The sequence below is a fragment of the Coregonus lavaretus genome, assembly GCF_964263955.1.
Source record: "Coregonus lavaretus genome assembly, contig: HAP1_SCAFFOLD_4617, whole genome shotgun sequence".
Taxonomy (NCBI): domain Eukaryota; kingdom Metazoa; phylum Chordata; class Actinopteri; order Salmoniformes; family Salmonidae; genus Coregonus; species Coregonus lavaretus.
Window position 1 is genome coordinate 32443 of NW_028166427.1, and position 16072 is coordinate 48514.

The window sequence follows — 16072 nt, forward strand, 5'->3', positions numbered from 1 at the left end:
CAGTGTAGTGTCTCACAAGCACAGCTACAATGGCACCCTATTCTCTATTGGGCTAAGATCAAAAGTAGTGCACTATATAGGGAATAGGATGCCATTTGGGATGCAGCCATGTAAGAAATAGACAAGCCCTAGAAGACCTGTATAGGTTCTTCCATCACATTATAGTCAAACAAAATGGCCACCGATTTCCGCGCGCTTAAAGGGACATCTGCAGTTCAAACAACGATGAAGCGGCCGCCACTGTTTTCTGTGAGGAATGGAACCATTCTCAAATTCAAAAGACAAGGACTGACCATCCATGATATCAACATTATAGTTTGAACCATGTTATGAGGCTATATAGTGTTTAAATTAACATTGTTTACTAACACTGGAGTAAAACAAGCTTATATTTTGGGGTTCTGATGTGGGTTACACAGTTAGACTAAGTATTTGTAAGTTATATTCTTCAAGGATCAATGGCTATATGTCATGAATTTAAAAGCACAAAAATTGATGTAGCAATCGAAGATTGCCCCTTTAAACATGGCAAACACTGAATATGGCCATGATCAGAAGGTAAGGACGTTAGACACAAGTGGCACCCTATTCCCTATATAGTTCACTACTTTTGACCCAGCAGAGCCCTATGGCCCCTGGCCTAAAGTAGTGCACTACATAGGGAATAGGGTGCCACTTGGGTCTCCCCCTGAGCCTTACGAAGGCACATGTTAGCTGAGTATAAGGCTGCGTTTACACAGGCAGCCCAAATCTGAACTTTGGCCAATTATTGACAATAGAGCTGATCTGATTGGTCAAAAGACCAATTAGTGGGAAAAGATCAGAATTGGGCTGCCTGTGTAAACGCAGCCTATGAAGGCAGGCATTAGCTGGGTACACGTGTGTAGATATCTCAGAAAGAACTTAAAGAAGGCAGGTGTTCGCTGGTGAGAGAATCTCTATTGGATTGTAATGACAGCTGCCTAACGCTGACTTTCAGTTTATTATGGCTTTCTGAAGTACGTTAAGTCTCATATTTTATATTGTCCATATCTGCTCCTACCCAGACTACTAGACTCAGGCCAGCAGTAATAGATTCATTCTAGCAGCAACACACGCATGGGCACACACACACACACACACACACACACGTACGCAGACACACACACACACAGCTTTTTGGACTCGTAAGGCCATTGACCTTAAGTACATCACAATCTGGTCTCACTATTGCCATAGCAACGAAGACCATCCTGAGTCAAGGTGTTCAGTATGTCCCTTCTCCCCAAAAGTTCACTACTCCCTCCCTCCCTCCCTCCCTCTCATAGAGACATTCTTCCCTCTGTAATGGCAATATACAACTCCTCAGTAACAACCTCATAACATCCTGCACGGCTGTTGAGGAAGTAGATCCGGTCAGCAGAGTGCCGAGGGTCGTATCCCTCCCTCTGCAGACGGGTCTTCTGGATTTTGAAGGTGCCTAGAGAGGGAGGGGGGGGGGGAATTAGGAAGTGTGTGTGTGTGTGTGTGTGTGTGTGTGTCTGTGTCTGTCCATTGGACTGCATGTTGCGTGCGCCCGTCTCACCTGTGGTGTCGACCTGGGGAAGGAGCCGGAGGAAGAGTGGGCGTGCGTAGGGAGGCAGGGCTTTCTGCACCGCCCCCAAGAACACATCAAAGTCAAACTGATCCGCACCCTCAGCAATGGCTGCCATCCCAGCCTTTCCCTCCACACCTGTAGACAGACACAGGTACATTTTAAAAGAGGTCAGTATAGTGTCTTTTTTTTTACCATCTCATGTTTATTACCTGGCAAAGGGACTTCATTGTCATGTTTCTTTGTCATATTTAGTATATAGCCTGGTAGTATATAAAGTACAGGGACTGTCTTGTTTTAACTATACTATGTATATAACCTGACACAGGCACTACATAGACCATATGTCATGTATATAACCTGACACAGGCACTACATAGACCATATGTCATGTATATAACCTGACACAGGCACTACATAGACCATATGTCATGTATATAACCTGACACAGGCACTACATAGACCATATGTCATGTATATAACCTGACACAGGCACTACATAGACCATATGTCATGTATATAACCTGACATAGGCACTACATAGACCTTATGTCATGTATATAACCTGACACAAGCACTACATAGACCTTTTGTCATGTATATAACCTGACACAGGCACTACATAGACCATATGTCATGTATATAACCTGACACAGGCACTACATAGACCATATGTCATGTATATAACCTGACACAGGCACTACATAGACCATATGTCATGTATATAACCTGACACAGGCACTACATAGACCATATGTCATGTATATAACCTGACACAGGCACTACATAGACCTTTTGTCATGTATATAACCTGACACAGGCACTACATAGACCATATGTCATGTATATAACCTGACACAGGCACTACATAGACCATATGTCATGTATATAACCTGTCACAGGCACTACATAGACCATATGTCATGTATATAACCTGACACAGGCACTACATAGACCATATGTCATGTATATAACCTGACACAGGCACTACATAGACCATATGTCATGTATATAACCTGACACAGGCACTACATAGACCATATGTCATGTATATAACCTGACACAGGCACTACATAGACCATATGTCATGTATATAACCTGACACAGGCACTACATAGACAACTATGTCATGTGCATTACTTGGCAGAGTGACTCCATAGACTGCTACGTCAGTCTGTCCCAGCAGACCGCTGAGTGTTGCCTCGACCTCCGTAGTCGAGACGTTCTCTCCTCTCCAGCGATACGTGTCTCCACTACGGTCCCGGAAATACATGTACCCCAAATCATCCATCACCAACACATCACCTAGAGGGAGGGAGAGAGAGAGAGAGAGAAAGAGAGAGAGAGAGAGAGAGAGAGAGCGAGAGAGAGACAGAGAAAGAGAAGAGGGGGGGGGCAGAAAGAGTGTTTATACGTGAGATGTGTAACCCTCTCCACTACGGCCCCAGAAGTAAATATAACCCAGATCATCCATCATCAACACATCACCTAGAGAGAGGAGAGAGGAGGGAGGGGAGAGGAGGCAGGGGAGAGGAGAGAGGAGGGAGGGGAGAGAGGGGAGAAAGGGAGAGAGAGAGGGGAGAGAGGGAGAGAGAGAGGGGAGAGGGAGGAGAGAGGGAGGGGAGAGAGGAGGGATGGGAGAGGGAGGAGAGAGATGTGTGGGGACCAGTGGAGGCTGCTGAGGGGAGGACGGCTCATAATATTGGCTGGAATGGAGCAAATGGAATGGCATCAAACACCTTGACACCATGTGTTTGATGTATTTGATACCATTCCACTGATTCTGCTCCAGTCATTACCATGAGCCCGTCCTCCCCAATTAAGGTGCCACCAACCTCCTGTTGTGGGGACAGGTGAAGGTGGGATAGAGAGGTTTAATTCAGTACAGAAAACCAACATTATGTGTGAAGATGTAGAGGAGGGTGTCATGGAGCTGGTGTCAGTCTGATACCTTACTGTTTAATAACCAGACACCGAAACGATTTCTGGCTTTCTGAAAAGGCAGTTTATTGAATATGTCTATGATGTCATGTGTTTATGATGTCATGTGTTTATGATGTCATGTGTCTACGATGTCATGTGTTTATGATGTCATGTGTTTCTGATGTCATGTGTTTCTGATGTCATGTGTTTATGATGTCATGTGTCTATGATGTAATGTCCTTCTGTGGTGTGTTATTTAGTCTTTCCATTCATGTCTTTTCATCAGTTTGCCTTCCAAAGTGCACATCGTATTGACATCACTATTTCTACTGGAATATATATATGTTACAAACTTCCCTGTTTACTTCCTCATTTATTGAAGAGGTGAATTATTTCTTCCTGCTGCGTTAGGGGGTGCCAATTGTCAAACGAGGTCCGTGGTCTGAAGCACGATTTATCCTGTTGTTGGGTTATGTTATTGTTGGCCATTCCCAGGGGGACAGGTTGCTACAGGCATGGTTCAAGCCTGGTTCATTTGAGAGCTCAGTAATTATTGGATGTATTCATTCATCCCCAGTTTTCCTGTTCAGTCATGGTTTATGTTTGTTATTGTACACTGCTCAAAAAAACAAAAATTATCAATGGAAATCAAATGTATCAACCCATGGAGGTCTGGATTTGGAGTCACCCTCAAAATTAAAGTGGAAAACCACACTACAGGCTGATCCAACTTTGATGTAATGTCCTTAAAACAAGTCAAAATTAGGCTCAGTAGTGTGTGTGGCCTCCACGTGCCTGTATGACCTCCCTACAACGCCTGGGCATGCTCCTGATGAGGTGGCGAATGGTCTCCTGAGGGATCTCCTCCCAGACCTGGACTAAAGCATCCGCCAACTCCTGGACAGTCTGTGGTGCAACGTGGCGTTGGTGGATGGAGCGAGACATGATGTCCCAGATGTGCTCAATTGGATTAAGGTCTGGGGAACGGGCGGGCCAGTCCATAGCATCAATGCCTTCCTCTTGCAGGAACTGCTGACACACTCCAGCCACATGAGGTCTAGCATTGTCTTGCATTAGGAGGAACCCAGGGCCAACCGCACCAGCATATGGTCTCACAAGGGGTCTGAGGATCTCATCTCGGTACCTAATGGCAGTCAGGCTACCTCTAGCGAGCACATGGAGGGCTGTGCGCCCTCCCAAAGAAATGCCACCCCACACCATGACTGACCCACCGCCAAACCGGTCATGCTGGAGGATGTTGCAGGCAGCAGAACGTTCTCCACGGCGTCTCCAGACTCTGTCACGTCTGTCACATGTGCTCAGTGTGAACCTGCTTTCATCTGTGAAGAGTGGCAAATTTGCCAATCTTGGTGTTCTCTGGCAAATGCCAAACGTCCTGCACGGTGTTGGGCTGTAAGCACAACCCCCACCTGTGGACGTCGGGCCCTCATACCACCCTCATGGAGTCTGTTTCTGACCGTTTGAGCAGACACATTCACATTTGTGGCCTGCTGGATGTCATTTTGCAGGGCTCTGGCAGTGCTCCTCCTGCTCCTCCTTGCACAAAGGCGGAGGTAGCAGTCCTGCTGCTGGGTTGTTGCCCTCCTACGGCCTCGTCCACGTCTCCTGATGTACTGGCCTGTCTCCTGGTAGCGCCTCCATGCTCTGGACACTACGCTGACAGACACCGCAAACCTTCTTGCCACAGCTCGCATTGATGTGCCATCCTGGATGAGCTGCACTACCTGAGCCACTTGTGTGGGTTGTAGACTCCGTCTCATGCTACCACTAGAGTGAAAGCACCGCCAGCATTCAAAAGTGACCAAAACATCAGCCAGGAAGCATAGGAACTGAGAAGTGGTCTGTGGTCACCACCTGCAATACCAGTCCTTTATTGGGGGTGTCTTGCTAATTGCCTATAATTTCCACCTGTTGTCTATTCCATTTGCACAACAGCATGTGAAATGTATTGTCAATCAGTGTTGCTTCCTAAGTGGACAGATTGATTTCACAGAAGTGTGATTGACTTGGAGTTACATTGTGTTGTTTAAGTGTTCCCTTTATTTTTTTGAGCAGTGTATATAGCATGACACTGTGATTTCCCCATTAAAAGCCCTCACCACGGGCAATGCACTGGGTCCATTTGTCTACCTCCTCACTGAAACCTCCAACAGTACCTCCAGTACTGGTCTCTATTACACAGGGGTCCTCAAGTGGTCCGGTCATACAAATGTCCTAGGTGGCAAAGGTTCAGATTGAACCCCAAACTGTTCACACCACTCTTGTTGGTGGAGAGAAGATTTTGCTGTTTTAATGCTCATTTCCTACAATGCTACACATTTTGCCATGCGGCAGAGAGAACATTGTGAAGTTTTAAAGCTCATCTCCTGCAACTCTACACTTTGAGATGGAGCGTTAGTTTGAGAGAGAGACCGCAAGAGGGAACGAGATGGAGAGTGACACAGAAAAAGAGAAAAAAGAGAGAGGGGAGAAGAGAAAGGAGGAGATGTATCTCTGTGTATCTAAAGAGGAGATGTATCTCGATGTATCTAAAGAGGAGATATATCTCTGTGTCTCTAAAGAGGAGATGTATCTCTATGTCTCTAAAGAGGAGATGTATCTCTGTGTATCTAAAGAGGAGATGTATCTCTATATCTCTAAAGAGGAGATGTATCTCTGTGTATCTAAAGAGGAGATGTATCTCGATGTATCTAAAGAGGAGATATATCTCTGTGTCTCTAAAGAGGAGATGTATCTCTATGTCTCTAAAGAGGAGATGTATCTCTGTGTATCTAAAGAGGAGATGTATCTCTATATCTCTAAAGAGGAGATGTATCTCTATGTCTCTAAAGAGGAGATGTATCTCTATGTCTCTAAAGAGGAGATGTATCTCTGTGTATCTAAAGAGGAGATGTATCTCTGTGTATCTAAAGAGGAGATGTATCTCTATGTATCTAAAGAGGAGATGTATCTACCTGAGAGATATGCCATGTCTCCCTTCCTGAAGACGTTGTGAGCTATCTTCTTATTGGTGGCGCTCTGGTCGGCATAACCATCAAACCTCCTCAAAGGATCATTCTGGTTTATACAACCAACCAGGAGACCTGGTTCACCTGGGGGGGTATAGAGTTAGATACAGAGCATTCAGAAAGTATTCAGTCCCCTTCCCTTTTTCAAAATGTTGTTATGTTTACAGCCTTATTCTAAAATGTCCTCATAAAATTTTTTATATATTATTTGCAAATTTATTAAAAATGAAAAACAGAAATACCTTATTTACATAAGTATTCAGAGCTTTTGCTATGAGACTCGAAATTGAGCTCAAATGCATCCTGTTTCCATTGATCATCCTTGAGATGTTTCCAACTGTGGTAAATTCAATTGATTGGACATGATTTGGAAAAGGCACACACCTGTCTATATAAGGTCCCACAGTTGACAGTATATGTCAGAGAAAAAACCAAGCCATGAGGTCGAAGGAATTGTCCGTAGTGCTCCAAGACAGGATTGTGTCGAGGCACAGATCTGGGGAAGGGTACCAAAAAAAATTCTGCAGCATTGAAGTTCCCCAAGAACAATGGCCTCCATCATTCTTAAATGGAAGAAGTTTGGAACCACCAAGATTCTTCATAGAGCTGGCCTCCCGGCCAAACTGAGCAATCGGGGGAGAAGGGCCTTGGTCAGGGAGGTGACCAAGAACCCGATGGTCACTCTCACAGAGCTCTAAAGTTCCTCTGTGGAGATGGGAGAACCTTCCAGAAGGACAACCATCTCTGCAGCACTCCACCAATCAGGCCTTTATGGTAGAGTGGCCCGACGGAAGCCACTCCTCAGTAAAAGGCACATGACAGCCCGCTTGGAGTTTGCCAAAAGGCACGTAAAGACTCTCAGACCATGAGAAACAAGATTCTCTGGTCTGATGAAACCAAGATGGAACTCTTTGGCCTGAATGCCAAGCGTCACGTCTGGAGGAAACCTGGCACTATCCCTACGGTGAAGCATGGTGGTGGCAGCATCATGCTGCGGGGATGTTTTGCAGTGGCAGACAAGTCAATATCGAGGGAAAGATGAATGGAGCAAAGTACAGAGAGATCCTTGATGAAAACCTGCTCCAGAGCGCTGAGGACCTCAGACTGGGGTGACAGTTCACCTTCCAACAGGACAATGACCCTAAGCACACAGCCAAGACAACGCAGGAGTGGCTTCGGGAAAAGTCTCAATGTCCTTGAGTGGCCCAGCCAGATCCCGGACTTGAACCCGATTGAACATCTCTGGAGAGACCTGAAAATAGCTGTGCAGCAACGCTCCCCATCCAACCTGACAGAGCTTGAGGATCTGCAGAAAATAATGGGAGAAACTCCCCAAATACAGGTGTGTGTCACGCCCTGGCTCTGGGGGCTCTTAAATGTTGAGCCAGGGTGTGGATTTTCATTGTTTAGTTTTCTATGTTTTTGTTCTAGATCGTGTTGATCTATGTTGGCCAGGGTGGTTCCCAATCAGAGACAGCTGTAGCTCGTTGTCTCTGATTGGGGACCATACTTAGGCAGCCTGTTGGCACCAGTTAGTTTGTGGGATCTTGATCCGTAAAGGTTTGGTGTGTGTAACCTCAGGACTTCACGTATCGTTGGTTTGTTGTTTTGGTTTTGTTCGTGTGTTAAGTACTAATTAAAGATGTACGCTTATCACGCTGCGCCTTGGTTCCACGAGTCATCAGTCAACGTGCGTGACAGAAGATCCCACCTAAAGAGGACCAAGCAGCGTGTCCAGGAACAGACAGCCTGGACTTGGGAGGAGATCCTGGACGGGAAGGGATCCTGGACTTGGGAAGAGATTCAGGCCGGAATGGATCGCCGTCCTTGGGAGGAGACTGTGGAGGCGCGCTACAGAGAGGAGCAGCGGCAACGCAGAGGGTACCGGCCGAGGAGGAAGCCCGAGAGACAGCCCCAATAATTTTTTTTGGGGGGGCTAAAAGGGTGGTTGGCGGAGCCTAGAGTTAGAGCAGAGCCAACTCCCCGTACTCAGGCTAGGAAGCGTGAGACTGAGCAGGCTCCGTGTTATGCGGAGCCACGTACTGTGCCGCGAGTGTTCCGGCACAGTCCTGTACGTCCGGTGCTAGCACCACGCACGTGTCGTGCTAAGATGGGCATGCAGCCAGGACGGGGTGTGCCAGCTCAACGCTCGTGGCCTCCAGTACGCCTCCTCGGTCCCGTATATCCTGCGCCAGTGCCACGTGCTGTAGCGCCAGTACGAGTGCACAGCCCTGTACGTCCTGTGCTGATGCCTCACACATATTGTGTGGAAATAGGCATTCAGCCAGGACGGGTTGTGTCAGCTCTCCGCTCCAGACCTCCAGTCCGCCTCCACAGTCCGGCCCGGCCCGTTCCGGTTCCCCGCATCAAGCCAGTGGTGCGTGTTCCCAGTCCAGCCCGGCCTGTTCCTGTCCCGCGCACCAAGCCAGTGATGCGCGTCGCCAGCCCGGTCCGGCCTGTTCCTGCCCCTCGCACCAAGCCAGTGGTGCGCGTCGCCAGCCCGGTCCAGCCTGGTCCTGCTCCCCGCACCAAGCCAGTGGTGCGCGTCGTCAGCCCGGTCCGGCCCGTTCCTGCTCCCCGCACCAAGCCAGTGGTGCGTGTTCCCAGTCCAGCCCGGCCTGTTCCTGCTCCCCGCACCAAGCCAGTGGTGCATGTTCCCAGTCCAGCCCGGCCTGTTCCTGTCCCTCGCACCAAGCCAGTGGTGCGCGTCGCCAGCCCGGTCCGGCCTGGTCCTGCTCCCCGCACCAAGCCAGTGGTGCGCGTCGTCAGCCCGGTCCGGCCCGTTCCTGCTCCCCGCACCAAGCCAGTGGTGCGCGTCGTCAGCCCGGTCCAGCCCATTCCTGCTCCCCGCGCCAAGCCAGTGGTGCGTGTGTCCAGTCCGGCATGGCCCGTGCCTGTTCCACCGGTGCCTGGTCCGGCACCGGTCAGCTGCTCCACTCCGGAGTCAGAGCAATCCGCTCCACCGGTGTCCAGTCCAGCTCTGGCCAGCGGCTCCAGTCCGGAGCTGGTAAGGTTTGGTCCACCGTCGTCGAGTCCAGCTCCAGTCAGCGGGGCCAGACCAGACCAGGGGCGCAACGGGGAGGTGGAGAAAAGGTGGTGGTCATGCCCGGAGCCGGATCCGCCTCCGAGGCGGAATGCCCACCCGGCCCCTACCCTCTTGTGTTTGTGTAGCGCGGTCGCAGTCCGCGCCTTTGGGGGGGGGGGTACTGTCACGCCCTGGCTCTGGGGACTCTTAAATGTTGAGCCAGGGTGTGGATTTTCATTGTTTAGTTTTCTATGTTTTTGTTCTAGATCGTGTTGATCTATGTTGGCCAGGGTGGTTCCCAATCAGAGACAGCTGTAGCTCGTTGTCTCTGATTGGGGACCATACTTAGGCAGCCTGTTGGCACCAGTTAGTTGGTGGGATCTTGATCCGTAAAGGTTTGGTGTGTGTAACCTCAGGACTTCACGTATCGTTGGTTTGTTGTTTTGGTTTTGTTCGTGTGTTAAGTACTAATTAAAGATGTACGCTTATCACGCTGCGCCTTGGTTCCACGAGTCATCAGTCAACGTGCGTGACAGTGTGCCAAGCTTGTAGCGTCATACCCAAGACTCGAGGCTGTAATTGCTGCCAAAGGTGTTTCAACAAAGTACTGAGTAAAGTGTCTGAATACTTATGTAAATGTTCTATTTCAGTTTTTTATTTGTAATACATTTGCAAACATTTATAAAAACCCATTATGGGGTATTGTGTGTAGATTGATGAGGGGAAAAAACTATTGAATCCATTTTAGAATAAGGCTGTAACGTAACAAAATGTGGAAAAAGTCAAGGGGTCTGAATACTTTCCGAATGCACTGCAGACAGACAGACAGACAGACAGACAGATAGATAGATAGATAGTGTGTGTTCTCACCAGGTTGACAGGGCATACAGAGCCCGTGTCTGTCCCGTACTAGCTCCACCGTCCCCTCGTTCACCTGAATCAGTCTGATGGGGTACACACTGGGCAGGATGCGACTGTTGAACCCACACGCACCCACCTGGCACACACACACACACACACACACACACACACACACACACACACACACACACACACACACACGGACGGACACACACACATGGATGGACGGTCATGGACACACACCCATGAACGCACAGAGGGCCACATGCCGAAACACACAACACACCATTACATTTACATCACAGATAATAATGACATGACATAACATAAGAACACACTCCCCCCCCCCCACACACACCTTTCCGTCCATATTTGCGATGCTACAGTTACACTCGGTGGCGCCGTAGAACTCTGCCACCTGGTGAATCCTGAAGCGCTGTGTAAACTCCTCCCACACGGCGGGGCGGAGCCCGTTACCCACGGCAACACGCACACGGTGACACACCTGGGGGGGACGTTCTGGCTGGGCCAACAGGTACCTGCACATCTCACCTATATACTGAACCACCTGTAGATGGAGAGAAACACCCTGGTGGGAGGAGCTATAGGAGGACGGGGTCATTGTAACGGCTGGAATGGAATTAATGGAACGGTATCAAACACAAACATGTTTGACTCCGTTCATTTAATTCATTACAGCCATTACAATGAGCCCGTCCTCTTATAGCTCCTCCCACCAGCCTCCACTGATACACACACAAACACACATACACTGAGTATACCAAACATTAAGAACATCTAATATTGAGTCGCCCCGCACCCTCCCCTTTTGCCCTCAGAATAGCCTCAATTTGTCGGGGCATGGACTATGCTTCCCATAGTTGTGTCAAGTTGGATGGATGTCCTTTGGGTGGTGGACCATTCGTGATGCACACAGGAAACTGTTGAGCGTGCAAAACCCAGCAACGTTGCAGTTCTTGACACAAACCGGTGCGCCTGGCACCTACTACCATACCCCGTTCAAAGGCACTTCAATCTTTTGTCTTGCTAATTCACCCTCTGAATGGCACACGTACACAATCCATGTCTCAATTGTCTCAAGGCTTAAAAATCCTTCTTTAACCTGTCTCCTCCCCTTCATCTACACTGATCTAAGTGGATTTAACAAGTGACATCAATAAGGGATCATAGCTTTCACCTGGTCAATCTATGTCATGGAAAGGGTTCTTAATGTTTTGTACACTCAGTATATATGCATACACACACGAAGTAGAATTGAAGTGGGCACAAATCTCTTGCACAACCCCACCATCTTGTGGCAAAAGGATACACTTGGAGCAGTGGTATTCAAACCTTTTCAGCGGGGACCCCATTTTTTTCACCCCAAACCCCAAATCTAATGACAACCTTAAATCTCTCGCTCATACATATATATATATATATATATATATATATATATATATATATATATATATATATATATATATATATATATATATATATACAAATAAAAATGTAATAAATTGAAGGTTCTCTCTTTTCAAAATTAAGATAACCAATAAATAAATTTACTCAATAAAATTGTATTTTTCTAATTATCTTTCAAGAAACTTTGTATATTGTCCGATGCAAAAATTAAGAATACAGATTATTGTAATTCTCCCGCCACCCCACTATAAATCAATCAATCAAATGTATTGATAAAGCCCTTTTTACATCAGCAGATGTCACAAAGTGCTATACACGACCCCAACCACTGACTGGTATTAAAGGCCCAGTGCAGTCAAAAACGTGATTTTCCTGTGTTTTATATTTCCACACTATAAAGTTGGAATAATACTGTGAAATTGTGATAATGCCCTTTTAGTGTAAGAGCTGTTTGAAAAGACTGGCTGAAATATCAGCCTGTTTTAGTGGGATGGAGTTTTGGCCTGCCTGGTGACATCACCATGCGGTAAATTAGTTAATAGACCAATAAGAAAGAGAGTTCCAAACCTCTCTGCCAATAACAGCACGTTTTCAGTTTTCCCCTCCCCACTCAGACCACTCCCAGACAGTCCTAGCAAAGTTCTTGCTTGAGAAAGTTCCCTTTGCTAAGAAGCTATTTTTGTTCCTTTTTGACCATTTTAATTGAAAATTGTTACCCAGAAATGATTTGATATTGAGAAAAATGGTTGAATTGGACCTTTAACAAAACAATTATGTTACATCAACAACAGAAAAACAACCTATTAAACAAAACCCTGTCTGAACGGCTCATTCACCTCAGTTGGGTTCAAGGTCTCAGACCTCCCATTGTTGTTGTGTGTGATTGGCTGATAAACTCACCGTGCAGTTGTACTTGACACAGTCGTCCCAGAAACGGCTAGCAGAGAATTTACTCCTCACTACAACAGTTAACCCATGGAGCAGACACTGTCCCACACCCATAATGTTACCTAGAGAGAGGTCACACACACACACACACACACACACACACACACACACACACACACACACACACACACACACACACACACACACACACACACACACACACAGAGACAGAGACAGATAGAGATGGGGGGGGGGGGGTAGAGGATGACATGCAAGAGCTTGCTACTGTAACTCTATAGCTGTTCTCTGTTGCTATGAGCATGTTGTAATAATACTCCAAGATCCTATCACACACACACATGATGAGTACATACCAGCGGAGTGGTAGAGAGGCAAACAGTTGTAGATTATGTCATCGTGACGCAGGCCGAAGGAATGGAACCCAAAGGCAGCGATGCGATAGTACCTGATAACATACACACAGAACAATCTAGAACCATTCTAGAACAAACTACACACATTTCTAGAACACACTAACACCATTCTAGAACACTCTAGAACACACTAACACCATTCTAGAACACACTAGAACACACTTACACCATTCTAGAACACACTAGAACACACTAACACCATTCTAGAACACACTAGAACACACTAACACCATTCTAGAACACACTAGAACACACTAACACCATTCTAGAACACACTAGAACACACTAACACCATTCTAGAACACTAGGTGTCACTCACTAGAACACACTAGGTGTCACTCACCTACTATGCACCACAATAGCAGCCTTAGGCATTCCTGTTGTACCAGAGGTATAGATATAGAATAGTCTATCTGGAGGGAGGGAGGGGAATGGTTATTACAGCAGTTGTAAGATGTTAATCACAAAGTTAACACACACACACATTTTCATGTTATTATTCTACCTTTTCAGACTCTTACTCACTCAGACAAGTATATCACATTATGAGTCATAGTGACTTATTATCATTGAATTGAATAATTAATTCGTAGTCACAGATCCAATTGTCAGTGTGTGTTTGTGTGTGTGTGTGTGTGTGCGTTTGCGTTTGCGTGTGCGTGTATGTCTGTGTGTATGTCTGTGTCTGTGTGTGTCTGTGTGTCTCTGTGTCTTTGTGTCTCTGTGTGTGTCTGTGTCTGTGTGTCTGTCTGTCTGTGTGTCTCTGTGTGTCTGTCTGTGTGTCTGTCTGTGTGTTTCTGTCTGAGTGTCTGTGTGTCTTTATGTCTGTGTGTCTGTCTGTGTGTCTGTGTGTCTGTCTGTGTGTCTGTCTGTGTGTCTGTCTGTGTGTCTGTGTGTTTCTGTCTGAGTGTCTGTGTGTCTCTGTGTCTGTCTGTCCGTCTGTCTGTCTGTGTGTCTCTGTGTCTATGTGTCTGTCGGTGTGTCTGTCGGTGGGTCTGTCTGTGGGTATGTGTGTCTGTGGGTGTCTATGTGTCTGTCTGTCTGTCTGTCTGTCTGTCTGTCTGTCTGTCTGTCTGTGTCTGTCTGTGGGTCTGTCTGTGTGTATGTGTGTCTGTGTGTCTCAGTGTGTGTCTGTGTGTCTCTGTGTCTGTGTGTCTCTATGTCTGTGTGTCTCTGTGTGTGTCTGTGTGTCTCTGTGTGTCTGTGTGTCTCAGTGTCTGTCTGTCTGTGTGTCTGTCTGTCTGTGTGTCTGTGTGTGTCTGTGTGTGTCTGTGTGTCTGTCTGTCTGTGTGTCTGTGTGTCTGTGTGTGTGTGTCTCTGTGTGTGTCTGTGTGTGTGTGTGTGTCTGTGTCTGTCTGTGTGTCTGTGTCTGTGTGTGTGTGTGTCTCTCTGTGTGTCTCTCTGTGTGTCTCTCTGTGTGTCTCTGTGTGTCTCTGTGTCTGTCTGTATGTCTGTGTCTGTGTGTGTGTCTGTGTGTCTCTGTGTCTCTGTGTGTCTCTGTGTATATGTGTCTGTCTCTGTGTGTCTGTGTGTCTCTGTGTGTGTGTTGAACTCAAACCCACTACATGACATATTCTGAGGGTGAAGAGGGTACACCCACACACACACAGACACAGACACAGACACACACACAGACACACACACACAGACACACACACAGAGAGAGAACTGGTCCAGTCTGAATGCTTGTTTGAAGTCAGTGTGTGTTTGTCCTTTAGATAACACTATACAAACACTGAGAACCCATGTGTGTGTTTGTGTGTGTAGGGAGGGAGGGGCATCTAGGGTAAACATACAGAAATACAGACAGAGAGAGGGAGGGGAGAGAGAGAGATACAGGAAGAGATTTGGGGTGGGGGGGGATAGGCAGGCAGAAAAATACGGAAATACAGACAGAGGGGAGAGAGAGAGAGATACAGGAAGAGATTTGGGGTGGGGGGGGGGGGGGGAATAGGCAGGCAGAAAAATACAGAAATACAGACAGCGAGAGGGAGGGGAGAGAGAGAGAGATACAGGAAGAGATTTGGGGTGGGGGGGGATAGGCAGGCAGAAAAATACGGAAATACAAACAGAGGGGAGAGAGAGATTGAGCGAGAGAGCGGGAGACCGAGAGAGACAAGCTGTTCACAAACAGAAATAGACCCCACGGAGCCCCAGGACAGCAACACAATTAGACCCAACCAAATCATGAGAACAAAAAGATAATTACTTGACACATTGGAGAGAATTTACAAAAAAACAGAGCAAACTAGAATGCTATTTGGCCCTAAACAGAGAGTACACAGTGGCAGAATACCTGACCACTGTGACTGACCCAAACTTAAGGAAAGCTTTGACTATGTACAGACTCAGTGAGCATAGCCTTGCTATTGAGAAAGGCCACCATAGGCAGACCTGGCTCTCAAGAGAAGACAGGCTATGTGCACACTGCCCACAAAATGAGGTAGAAACTGAGCTGCACTTCCTAACCTCCTGCGATCCACAAAGAATTCGAAAACAAACCCAATTTTGATAAACTCCCTTATCTACTGGGTGAAATACCACAGTGTGCCATCACAGCAGCAATATGTGTGACCTGTTGCCACAAGAAAAGGGCAACCAGTGAAGAACAAACACCATTGTAAATACAACCTATATTTATGTTTATTTATTTTCCCTTTTGTACTTTGTTACAACACTGTATATATACATAATATGACATTTGAAATGTCTTTATTCTTTTGGAACTTCTGAGTGTAATGTTTACTGTTAATATTTATTGTTTATTTCACTTTTGTTACTATCTACTTCACTTGCTTTGGCAATGTTCACATACATTTCCCATGCCAATAAAGCCCTTAAATTGAAATTGATACAGACAGACATAAAGGGGAGGGGCCTAGGGAAGTGGGGTAAAGGTTGCATACCAATC

General features: G+C 46.8%; 1 protein-coding gene across 1 annotated transcript; it reads right to left on the bottom strand.

Moving 5' to 3' along the window:
- Positions 1 to 1300: 1300 nt before the first annotated feature.
- LOC311114739 (long-chain fatty acid transport protein 1-like) lies at positions 1301 to 14712 on the bottom strand. The gene is made up of 10 exons (XM_084189976.1): positions 13687 to 14712; positions 13505 to 13574; positions 13102 to 13193; positions 12740 to 12849; positions 10770 to 10979; positions 10421 to 10547; positions 6472 to 6609; positions 2714 to 2878; positions 1565 to 1711; positions 1301 to 1459 (listed from the first exon to the last, which is right to left on the bottom strand). Exons 2-10 carry the CDS (start codon positions 13534 to 13536, stop codon positions 1302 to 1304), a joined length of 1179 nt encoding a protein of 392 aa, XP_084046102.1. The 5' UTR covers positions 13537 to 13574; positions 13687 to 14712; the 3' UTR covers position 1301.
- Positions 14713 to 16072: the final 1360 nt, after the last annotated feature.